At 34.6% G+C, this 13,288-nt stretch overlaps 1 protein-coding gene and 1 non-coding gene across 2 annotated transcripts; both read right to left on the bottom strand.

The window, feature by feature from the left end:
* Nucleotides 1-3,190: 3,190 nt before the first annotated feature.
* Nucleotides 3,191-3,262, bottom strand: TRNAW-CCA. The gene has a single exon. It is a non-coding gene; the product is annotated as a tRNA-Trp (tRNA).
* Nucleotides 3,263-6,415: 3,153 nt separating this feature from the next.
* LOC112501164 (MACPF domain-containing protein At4g24290) lies at nt 6,416-12,776 on the bottom strand. Its single transcript, XM_025104832.1, has 7 exons — nt 12,142-12,776; nt 10,290-10,528; nt 9,919-10,117; nt 8,233-8,301; nt 7,690-7,876; nt 7,448-7,614; nt 6,416-7,358 (listed from the first exon to the last, which is right to left on the bottom strand). The coding sequence occupies exons 1-7, from the start codon at nt 12,427-12,429 to the stop codon at nt 6,669-6,671; spliced, it is 1,839 nt and encodes a 612-aa protein (XP_024960600.1). The 5' UTR covers nt 12,430-12,776; the 3' UTR covers nt 6,416-6,668.
* Nucleotides 12,777-13,288: the final 512 nt, after the last annotated feature.

The following is a 13,288-nucleotide window of genomic DNA, read 5'->3' as shown; positions in this document are numbered from 1 at the left end:
TAAAAAATTATATTATTAAACCAAATATAATTACTTCGTTATTGTACATAAATTAAATTATAAAAAAATTGAATTAAAAAATTACACAAAAAAATGAGGAATTTCAAATAGTTAATTTGATACTAATATCAATATATTTTTGTCAAATTTTTATGATATCTTCAAATATATATTTTATTTAAAAATAAAAACATCATCGCTTTCTCAAAATAACATAAAGCCATATTATAACATCGACTGAGATAAAGAATAAAATAAAATATTAAAATCACGATGTTTCTCGCTGCATTGCGCGAGTACACTTCTAGTTATTATTTAATATATTTAGTCTTCAAAAAGATGAAACAATTTCAAAAGAAATTGTAAGTTTACATAAATATTAAAGTTATATTTTCTTCTATCTGATAATAATAAATTTTTATCAAATAAAATAAATTATTATTCTTCTATCAAATAATTTATATTATTAATATTATATCACAATGATTATTTAAAATGATCAATTATGTAATGTTTTTTCTTCTTCTGAAATTCGTATTTAATTATACAAATCTAAATTTATAGTATTATATACACAAACATACATACATACATATATATATATATATATATAATATAGGTAGGAGTTCAAATGAGAACCCCTGTAATTTACGAGAATATAAGAATAGTCGTGGACTTGTGGTCCACTAACCTTTTTTTAACCAATATAATAATAAAAATTAATCAATGAGGGTAATAATGTAATTAAGTTATTTTCTTAATTTTATGTTATTTTAATTAATTATAATTATCTCATGATTTTAGATTGAAATAATGATCACGTTCCTATCGTTTTTGTATCTGAAGATTCGATTTTGTGAAAGTGTATGTGATAAACAAGTGATAATCGAATTATAACGTGTGAACTTCGAGTGTGCAATGATAATCTTGTGAAATCGACTTCTAACGTGATAACATTGAGTGTGCAAATGTGTGTGATAAACTAGCCTTTAATTTCTTGTGATAAATGAATGTGAAATCGGCTGCGATACTGTAATAATCGACCGTTATAAACAGGTGATAATCCATATTAAACATTATTAATCATTTGTTTGATAAAAATGTTGAATATTTGACTTTGAATGGTTTAAAAAAATACCAATTCAAAGTTTTTTTTTAAATAAAAACAATTTACCAAGTCCTATCAAACCCTAATTAAAATAATTTTATCCTCAAAAGTATTGAGCCCTAATATTTTTTTTCAAATCTAAAATCTTTAAATTAAAGTCAAGTATCAAATCTTTAATTGTTGGTGGGATTTTAGATGTTATTGAGGATGAGATTGTTTGTTAAAAGAAGAGTATTTAAGTAAAAAGTTTGACTGAATATAGACAAGTGCCCTTCTCAAGCTATATAAATAAGGTCTTGATTTCCAGATCAAGCCATAACCGAACAATCATTTATGGCTGAGCGAATAAGCTATATAGGCTATTCAACCCAATAAGCCACAACCGAACAGCCTCGTAGTCGATCTAAGTAGTATAGGATTAACTTCGATATTTGCTAATCTCATTCTTTCATTCATTGATTCAGAGTTGCAAATGACTTAAATTTGATCTAATCACATTTCCTTTTCAATATCAATGGCGAATTTGGTTTCTAAACCGATTTTAAATTGTCTTCTTCAGATACGAAGACCGAAACGCTTTTTGTCGAATTTTTGCAAATATGAAAAATCTGACAAGATTCATTTTTGTCATTTAGATCGCGTACAACACAACAAGGATATTATATTTGTGTGGCAAATATTTTTTTTTTAATTTGAAGAAAATGAAATTAGAAATCAAATCTGCCAAAATGATTTTGAAAAGGAAATGTGATTAGGTAGATTATAAATCATCTGCAATATAAATCGATTAACAAAGAATGAAAACCTGCAAACAATGAATCCAATCTTATTTCGACCGATCACAAAACTTGAGGAGAGAACGATGGCATACAGTGACAGGGAGATGCGAATTGGTGAGCCACAGTTGTTTTTGATTGGCTAACCTTTTGATCCAGTGGATTGTGATCCATTTTGGGTTCTTCACCACAAAATTGACTTGCTCATTAAAAAACAAAATTTGAGAAATAAAATGGTGAACAAACATGTAACTAATTTTTTACTTTTTTTTAAAAAAACAAAATAAATATAACAACTTAGAATGAAAAAGTTTGTTACATGTTCTTCATCATATTTTCTCAAATTTTTTTTTTTTAATTCCCACACGTCATTTAGTGACTGAGTCAATTATGCGTTGAAGGAACCTGATGGATCACAATTCGGCGGATCAACGACTAGTCGCTTAGAAAAACAAGTATTTCAAATTAAGGTTAAATACTTATACTGGTATCTCATTATATAAACCCACTTTTGTATCATATTCTACATCAATTTCGTCATAACCCCCATGGATGAAAGTGCGAACCCTGATCATCCAACAACCGCTCATCATTCGCATCTACCCACCATTGTAAGCCCTCCATTTTTTGTGATCCATTTAAGTATATGATTAAATTTCTTGTTTCTAGATTTCCATACTTCTGTTAACCGATTTGATTGGAAACTATTTATACTTTATCTAATTGTATATCCTTTTTTCAAAATTATTGACAGATTTGATTCCTAAAAATTTTCTGAAGACTGAAACGTGTTTTTCTTTTGAATTTTTTGTTGCTACATACATCTAAATCCTTGATCTAAATTAGAAGAAAACGTGTTATGAGATTTGCAAATATCTTAATTTGTAACATTTATCAGATCAACCAAACTCTTAAATAAACGAAAAATTTGTTTGAGATTCTTAAATGATAATTTTAAAAGTTAGTTCTTGAAAATATAAATCAAGATAAAATTAGTTCCGTTTTTGTTCAATGTTGCTTTTATCTAATGTTGCTCATATATGATCTTTTATAAATAAATGGTACCAAACTCAAAAAAACGAAGATATTAACCTCACATTTTTTTAATGGGATGGATAAAAAAGACATTAGTGGGGTAACTTGGAATTAAGAAAAAGTGTAGGGGCTGTTTAGGAAAATTGGGTAAAGCGAAGAAAAAGGATTAAAAAAAATTAGTGGCGTGATTTGGATTTACGAAAAAGTGTAGGGGGTGTTTATGAAAGTTGAATGAAACTAAAAATAAAAGATGGGATTAAAGAGAGGGTTTTGAACCCGACGTGAATCGAACACGCAACCTTCTGATCTGGAGTCAGACGCGCTACCATTGCGCCACGGATCCCTTTGTATTTCCTCCCTTCATTAATTCTATAAGTTTAGTTAGTTTATCAATCACCGTAAAGCACCGTTTACCTAAATGCTTACTGTTAGAAGTCAACACTGTAATTTATTTTACCGGGTAAAATTGTAGTACATCAAAATGTATTTATGCAACAATTTACCTGGTAAGCGCTTACCCGGGTAAGAGTCGTCACCCTCACTTACTAGGTAAGATTCTTCATCTTTATCATCGCTCTTACCGGATAAGATTCTTTCCCCTTGTCATGTTCATTCGGTGAGGAAAATTGCTTAGTAAGTATTTACCGGGTAAGCGTTTAATAAACGACCCCTAAGATGAGTGCTTTCCAATCCTGAATTTCCCAGACCCTCAAGTAGCATAGCCGAGACGATGCTTATTCCCCATCTACTGTCATTGCTTCTTCTCCAAGGAAAAGAAGTTGGAATTGATCGATATATTTCTCAAAACAAACGAAAAGGAAACGAAAGATGAAACATAAAGTAAAGGATCGTCAACAAGGGTGTTCTAGTGCGTTGTAGATTCTTATTCAAACGTCGTTTAAAGGGATTACTTCATGCAGTGCATGGTTAATCTAATTTAGGCGTTTGGTAAAAGAGAATATTTCACTATATTCTATGATAATGCGTTTAAGGCACATAAGTCGGTTAACGTTTGGATTCGCATAACAACCAGTTGCATTTTGATAGGTTATAGTTGTTCGTTATAGGATATGGTTCTTTGTATTAACTGTTGTCGAAGGAACGGTTAAGATTAACTTGTTAGTTTATAAGAGAAGTCACGTAGCATCATCCGTTGCTTAACGAACTAGTTAAAATGGATAAGCTCGTGAGGACGAGTTAGGGGCCGTTTACCAAACACTTACCCGGTAAGTGCTTACTGGCAAAAAGTAGCACTATCATTTACTTACCGGGTAAGATTTTAGTCCATCAAAACGGCATCGTATGCAACAAATTATCCGGTAAGCACTTACCGTGGTAAGAGTCGTTGCCCTCACTTACCGGGTAAGACTCTTGGTCCTTGTCTTGCTCTTACCGGGTAAAATTTTTGGTTCTTACCATATTCATCCGATAATGTAATGTGATTTGGTAAGCGCTTACTCAGGTAAGCATTTGGTAAATGGCCCCTTATACTTATCCATATAAATTATAAATTTTCACTAGGGACCCATTAAGGGACAAAGACCGGATCAACCAATTATGCGATAACCAGTTTCGTAATGATACTTTTTGAGTAGTACCAACCAATTTTTACTTGATCGCTAATCAGTAATAGTTATACTCATAAAATTGGATTGTTTTTCTGTTCACCACTCACGTAAATACACATCTTATTTAGTTTAATATAACTTTTTGTTTAATTTATCATTTTAGTTTTACTTTTCATCATGGCTTATTGACATTCACGGGACAGGACAAGACAAAACTCATTGTCACGTGTTTGGCACAACATAGGACAAGACAAAAACTCATTGTCCCATGTTTGGTGCGACATAGGATAGGAACAAGAACTGAAGTAGGTGAGAAAAAAAAAAAGACTTATTTTTCACCCATTTGAAATATGGATGAAACATAGACTAAAATTTATTAATTTACCTTCATTTGATATAACTCTAATATGGATTTGTTTTAATGGTCACCATCATCCGTCGTTGCCGCAACCACCAACTATCGGCAGCCATCGACGCCACCACTACTACAACCTCCTTCCCTACCTCCACGGCTCCACAACCACTGTCGGCCACCTCCATCATAACCAATACCACCACCATTGTCGTTGCAACAACCTCCACCGAGTCTTTGTCAGTTTCTAAGGATCTTCGAAACCGAATAAAACATTGTTTATAAATTATGAACCGGATTTCGAGGTACCATCAATTATATCAAATTCTTGGTTTAGATTTGGTACTATTATATATGTATCTATATATATATATATGTGTGTGTGTGTGTGTGTGTGAATATTGTATAAAAGTATTTATAAATTAAATTATTTAAATATTTACTTGATTTATGTCATTTATAACTACAATATAATGTATAAAAGGAGGCTAATGGCACTTCTATCCCCCTATCTAATTATTTATGCTTGTCTTTTTATTGTTCGTCTTTTTTTTTTCTTAATTAAATATATTTGTACTGATTTTAATTAAATATAAATTATTAATTAATTCTTTTTTTGTTTTTTTTCTTAATTTATATTATATTTTAATTAGTGTGAATTAATAAATATATATATATATTATATATTATTTATATTATATGGATTATTAATAAACATTCAACCATACGTTGAGGTATTTTTTTTTCTTTTTAATTTTTATTTAAAAATAAATAAAAACTTATTAATATAATTTTTTTAATAATTATTTAATTATAAAAATAAAACATAAATACTGAGATTTGGCATATAAGAAACATTAAATAATTTATATTATATTTTCGGTTATTTTAAAATAACATTATATGTAGTACAGTGAACATGTAAAAGTCACGTGTGCTTCTGTATTCGGTCTAAATAGAGGGTACGCCCAAGAAGTTGTGTGTATTTTTGTCTTGTATGGGTCTAACTTTTTTATCAAGTTAAACCGAATTGTGGGTCATGCATCTTCATGAATATCGAGCCAGACAGCTATTGCACGAAATCCACAATTTTCATCACTTCTCACATCAAGTACATGCGTGATGTAGGAGTGAAACATTTTTGGAAATTGATTAACATATGAATGTACATTATTTGCCCAATAAAGAATTGTCTTGTTGGTTCCTGTTAGCTCATTTTATCCAAGTCAACAAATCTTGATGCGTTTGAACAACTAAGTCTAAGGGGTTTTTCAGTTGTAAAAGAGGGGTCAACATGAGGTTTTCTGAAAAGTTAATCTTTTAACGAGGGACGTTCACAAACCCATGTTTTTGATGCACTTGTTATCTTTTTTATCTTCCTCGGAAAACTAAACTTATCAGATCTCGATTGTTTGTTAAATTCCTCGGTAAACATTTGGACTTCATCACCACAACCAATATCATCATCCTGTAAAGATTGGCACGATGATAAATCAAGCATCTATATGAATCGAATCAATTGGGATATGATGACCTTTGAAAGTAGAAATGGAAATGAAGTAGAGGAAGAAGAAGATGATGCAAATGTGCATTCACCCAAATTTTCTGCTGTGGAGAACCATGAATACGTATAACTTAACTCATAAAACCAACCCCTAAAAACAGTGTGTGTTCTTTTCTTTACACATCAATGACCACATCAACTAAAATCGAAAATAAGACCGTTACCGTCATTACGAAACAAAACATTATATTACTGTGGCATCTCGAAACACGGGTTCAAAACGAGCTACCAAATATCATCTAATCCAGAAATTCAGATCAACGGTCTAAAACGCTTCATCTGTCTCTTCTTCATCGGGTAATATTACAGTTAGCAGTGAGTATTTGACTCGGAGCGAGATTTTACCCTTGTCCACAACCAGTCTAGCCCCTGAGACAACCCAATACCCGGGCGTTTCTTGTGGGCCCCGCGTCATCTCTGTTGTGTCCACAAACTTCAGTAACTTGGGTGCTTGAACAGGAGCGGGTGGCCCGCCTGGGTAAATAGCCGAGTTTATGTTGACCTCGGCTGGCTGCGGTTGTGGCTTCAGGACTGCTGTGAAATGGTGGCTTATAAGAGTCGATATAAGTCCCGATTTCCGGGCTAATCCGGGAGAGCCGTCCCACTCGGGATTCTTGATTGCAGCTGCACCGAGTACGGTTGAGAAGCGGAGTCGTAAGAAGAGGACCTTCTTGAACCCGTGATCTCCGACTTGTAATCGGGCCCCGGTTACGATCGACAATTCGTCTTCGGACTCGACTGGAGCAGTGCAGACATGGGAGAAGTGTTTCCATTGAACTTTCTCATAGTATCTACGGTCGTAAGACTCCTCGTTGAAGTTTCCATTAACATCGTCTTCTAACTGGAAGACATTTGGGAGAGAGGAGAGGTGTTGCAGGTGGATTGCTAACCGATTGCTTCTTTTACCTTCTAGATAAAGCCTAAGACCGGTCACAGGCCTCTTACCCACATCAACCTATTTGGAAAATTAAACAAGTTTCAAGTGTATCAACAACGATTGCAATACTTCTACTCGTTGATTAAGTTCCAAGATTAGAAAATTACCGGATTGGTGTTGACGTAGAGCTTGGGCCCGAAAAAGCTGAACTGTAAAGATGACGTACTTTGCTGCTTACGCTGTGGACCAAGCGGCAGGTCACTGAACACAGGGGCCCATTGTCTTGGTAGCTGGAATTCCAAAAACTGATGGAGTTCTTCGATCGGTGGTTTATCTGTAACAATCCCGAAGCTTATTAGTTTTAACTGAAATCAACCTGTTTCAGATAAGAGGAAAAAAATTTGCTCACAGCGTAAATAGAGATTTATGGCATGACTCAAGTATCCGCTTCCCGAAACACCATTCAGCAATGAGGTTATTGGAATGAAGGACATTGTGATCACGTCGGGTTCTAACTGTACGCTATGCAACCACTCGTCGTGCTTTAGGTTCCTATCATCGCTCCCACCTCTCCTTTTGCAAATGCTTACAAGATCCTGCAATTGGGTGAAATGATCAATTAACCAGCTACATATAGAAGAACAAAACACGGAAATTCAATCATACTACTCCCTCTTTAGTCTTTGCCAATATAAGTGTCCACATTTCTATTTCTATTTTAGTTTGTTCCAAAATAAGCGTCTACTTTCAAAAGTAAGTGCCTACTTTCCAGTTCTACCCTTAATAATGAGATGGAGAAATTCATTACTCCCTCTATTATGAAGGGTAAATATGTCATTCAGTTAATTAAAAAGTGTAATAATTACATATTTCTAAAACTATGTGGCTTTTTCATTATGGACACTTATTTTGGGACGGGAATAATACATTATAAAAATTTGTACGAAGATACCTCCTTATATGAATAAGAGCTTGAGGGGTCGGTATCTGCAAACCTTAGCCGCTGCTCTCTGACATCATACTGAAAAGGGAAAAAATATAAGACGATCATAAACCATTTACATTATACGGAAGGGAAGAAACCGGCTTTTGAGACTCAACAATATCCCCTTGCTATCCAATCGGATAACTTACCAATCGAACCAAGACAACTAGGATAAGAACAACATATATGAATAGGTCTTAGTTTTCTTTTTATTATGTAATCAACACATTGGTAAGACTGATGAAAAGTTTCTCTCTCATAAACCAAACCAAACCAAATGGACCTGGTAAATCCCATGCAGAGGTAGGGTCTACGGGTAGCATTTATGAAGACCTTGCCTGTACCCCTGTTCCCTTGAAGACCTCGGCTGGCAAGACAACAATTATAAAAATAAAAAATAAAAAGAAGTGGCCGAGCTACATGTGCAAACAAGCACGGGTACAGTAAACAGAAAATGCAATCAGGGACAGATGCGAGGGGAATACGTTAAACAGAAACACAAGGCGGATTACTGACAACTACTAGTATAGAACGAAAAGCTAAATGTCTCAAACCCGGTAAGCGCTTACCGGAATACCGGGTAAGACTTTTTTTCCTCGCTTACAGGGTAAGACTCTCGGTCATTGTTATGCTTCATACTGGCTAAGATTTTTGGTCCGTGTCATGTTCAATCGGTAAGTGATATTGGTAAGCGCTTACCCAATAAGTGTTTAGTAAATGGTCCCCAAGTCTAGTGTACTATAGACATGGTGCATTGTATTGAATACAACAGATGTAGTTTGTATACTATTTTATGTACACATCATAAAAGGTGGCTATGTGGTACAATATAGTATTTTATTAGTTTATTTGAACAATAATAGGTCATCATGTCGTTCTACCCCATATTAGTCTGATGATTAACATTAATCTGGTGGTTATTGGAAGCGTTGGAGTTGTAAACCAAGAAATAAGAAATGACCACATGGCAAGGTCTAAAAAGAGTTAACTTTGTAACATCCTATGTTGGAGTCCCACATCGACTAGACTTTGGACCATTTCTCCTCATCCCTTCTCTCCTAGATGGCCCTTTTGGAGAGCAATCTAATGGGTGTTCCACATATCCTCACATGGTATTAGAGCCAAGGTCTACCGCTCTAGGAACTCGACACTCTGGGGCAATCTCCCTTCTCTCTTCAAGGCTCTTTGAGAGAGTAATCTATTATGTTGAATGACTGGAATCTAGTTAATAATTAAACCAAGGCCACCCAAAAGAACTTGATATGGATAGCAACATGAACTTACTTCTAGATATGCTTTCTAGAAAGATAGATTTCCAATATAAGCTACGAAGTGGGAAGCTAAATCGTCGCACACCAAAAGCAAATATCCATCCTTGATAGATGTCAGAAATGTTTGCTGTACTCAAACCATCCAGATTAAAATGGAATGATGGGCTGCAGCCATGCTATTGAAGGCATGAACGACCAACAACCATGGTAATTCATATCAATTTAAGGATCCAACTGTAGACACTAAACATGAAACATAGAAAGCATCTCCCAGAAAACCCGGTATCAAGAAATGGCAGCTTGAAGCTATACCAGAGTGTGAAACAGATTGATTTAGAAGGCTTGTGAAATTTAAAAAATAAACTACACATAACAAGTATACCTTGTCATTTTGAGGCATGTGTTCAGAATCAATGTATTCTCCATCAGAGCCCAAAAATCTCTTGTCAGCCATTGCCTTCAACTTTTTCTGTACATCAGCAGGGTGGAGGGATGATACATGCTGCTGTTTCATATATATCACATCTTTTCCGCCCATCTTTACACCGACGATTATATGGGTGCCAAATTTTTCAATAAACCTGAAAGAATAAACAGAAAAAGAAGATGTGTATGATATATTTTTATCACACAACAAATATACAGATGACATTCGAATTTAAGGGCTCCTAAAATGGGAATACTGCAATTTGATATCAGATGTCTTAACCTAGTGTTGAAAAACGTAAGGATACTAACAGGTTCAAACCTTACCTTGCTAATGAAACAGGCTCCCATGAAGATGGAACAGCTTTCTTCACATGATCACATAGTACCATCTGAGATTTTTCTAATGCAACAGTGTACAACGAGATGAAAACACCATCAAAGGCAAGGGTTTTAGTGTTGGATGCATCTTTCTGCCAACTACCAGAAAATTCAAACATGGTATTAAAGAGGCCTGAAGGAATTTTTCCTGTTAATGATATTTCCTGGTTGAATTGCTCCGACATCTGCAGACGGAAGATGCGAAAACTTAATAGACATTGATGATGTACAACCAACATAATTACAAAAGATGGATCCAAATAGCAAAAACACAGTGTTGAACATTTATATGGTGAACCAAAACAGTCCACAGGTTAACCATGAACATGCTTGTCGAGAAATTGCTTTAACTAGAGATGAGTACTTCAATCCGAGTCAGATACACAATACACAATATGATATTGAGTTGGATTCGTAGTTGCAACTAGCAAGGATAGTACTCAAAATGGCCTGAGTGCTTCTGAATTAAAAATAGGGTATATGCATAAAATTTGACCTTTTAAAGTTTTAACTCATAGATTTTCAATCAAAAATGACAACAAAATCAAATACCAGAGTGCAATGCCAACCATTCATTCCCTCATGGGTCAAGCATCACTTGATATTTCTTTTTCCTGTGGACACCACCTCTCTTTTTATTCTCTCATTTATGTGCATATTTGTTTCTTCATCTAAGTAATCAACTTCCATGCTTCTCCCAATCAAACTATGACTTGGACTGGCCGTTTGCTCTCTTTCTTCTCTGTACCTTTCAAGATCAATTTCTCGTTAGCCTCTTTGTCAGAGCATCTGATTTCCTTTTCTGTCCTTGTGGTATATTTCTGATACCCAACACTTATACAGCGCTCAACATTCTATGTTTTTGGTCATCTATTTGGACAAAAGAACTGCATATATGTACCAAAACCAAAAGGCTTCATTTTCCCGTCACTTTTGCATATTGTACTCTCCATAAATTAGAAATAGATATTATATCTGCAATATGTAGCCACACTTCAAAGCTTACGGCCCAGCTTGTCCAAATAAACAAATTGATCCGACAAAACATAGTCATAGGTATCACACCTCTTATAAAATGGAGATAGAAAAATGTACTATTTCTCATGATATATCAAACCAAACCCAGTAAACCCCACCTTGAGGTGGAGCTTGGGGATGGGATGTACGCAGCACTGACCTCTACCTCAAAGAATAGAGCGTATTATTTCTCATCATCCAAACAGTAAATACAGATAATTGGTCATATATCTAGAGTAAAGAATGATACCATGCATACTGTATGAAAACTTTAACCAATATTTATCTGCATAAAACTATCCAAACTTATTTACCTAACACATCAAAATCGAGAGATTCTTGTTTATATAATGTAATCATGTCATTTGCATCATTCTACAGAAGCAAACACTTTCCACATATATATTCCCATTAGCTCCCCACCTACTCATTCAAACCCAAAACAGCAAATAAAAACAAAACCCCACAAACAGTAGCTGAAACAGATTAGCACATGCATGATAGTTGATCATTAATGTCCAAAAAATATATATCAACCATTTAGCTTGATCTTATTTGAATCCATCCAGGTGGTCCTAAGTAACATGTTGAAGGTCATGGTTAAAAGACCCCCCTCCCATGGATTCTTTTTGGAAAGAAAAAGGGAACAAAGTTATCCATTTACAGAAATAAACAAAGCATCAAGAAAATTCAAACAGCATAATTAAAGCAAATAACATCATTACAAATAAAGTAGCAATTAAAAGCACTAGAACAAAACAACAGTAAAATTACCCAATACCTGCTGGAAAGAAAGAACATCAGACCGAAATCGAGTACGCTCGCCTTTATCACATTTGATGGATTTGGAAACGTTAGGGATTAGAAGTCCACCAGGAAGCACAATGTCTCGACCTTCAGCCTCGTCAATTTCGATCAAACGGCAATTTCGATTTCGATTATTACCATCGTTTGAAAAATAATCACCTTTGCGATACTTGAGCCTCAGATCTAACGAGATATCGTAACCACATCCAATCGATTGAATCGCAACATTTGCAGCTTCAGCAGCTGGAAGCTTGAGCGCCATTGTAGCTTGAAATCCACCAAACAAATACCAATCAATTCGACAAATGCATCTTACCCAGTTTATCAAGCAGTGTTGTCAACCCACTTCAGCCCCAGTTAGCTACACTTTAAACTCCACAAAAATCAAAGTGCTGGCGACGATTGCTTCTTCTGTGAAAACTTCCAAAAATTTTGTGGGGTATCATGCAAGATTCAAGCTCGAACATCAATAGATCCCCGTCAACTGCAAGATTTCATTTCGAACATTAAGAACCCTAGATGGTGGAGCTGGGTGTGAGATCTATGGAGTGAGTTGGGGGTTTTGGGGGGATGCTAACAAAAAAGTGGAGGGTTGGGTTGACTAGAATTGAAGAGCTTTTGACCCACAATTCAGTTTTTAATAGTATTAAAGGGAGAGAGAGAAGCCATTAACGAATTTGAAGGTGGAATCAGACAGGAGTGACTGATGATTTGAATATTGATTATCGGCAGACACGCAATCGAGTAGGGATGAAAATGGTTGTTAAAGAAGGTTTTCTTTTCATATTATTTTACAGGAACCATAGAAAACATTTATCTCTTCCACATCAAAATATAATATTTCTTTGTCTTTATTAATCGGGACTAATTCCAAGATGACCACCTGTTTTGCAGATAGCTTGAAGTTATCGTATTTGAACTTTCATGGCCACAAAGGGATTTTTATTTCTCCTTGGATTTGAACCTGAAACCTCCTAGTACTTTTAATCTTTGTAGTCAAGCTCAAACCAATCAAACACCACTCTTGTGGTTAAATATAATATTTATTTGTATTAAATAATTTAAATTGTTTATTTCTATGGAAATTTGAATATTATTTGAACAAAACTCGATTATCAGTA

Source organism: Cynara cardunculus (genome assembly GCF_001531365.2).
Source record: "Cynara cardunculus var. scolymus isolate 2C chromosome LG 17, CcrdV1, whole genome shotgun sequence".
NCBI classification, from domain to species: Eukaryota; Viridiplantae; Streptophyta; class Magnoliopsida; order Asterales; family Asteraceae; genus Cynara; species Cynara cardunculus.
Note: the sequence above shows the minus strand (reverse complement) of the source record. Positions and strands in the feature narration are given on the sequence as shown.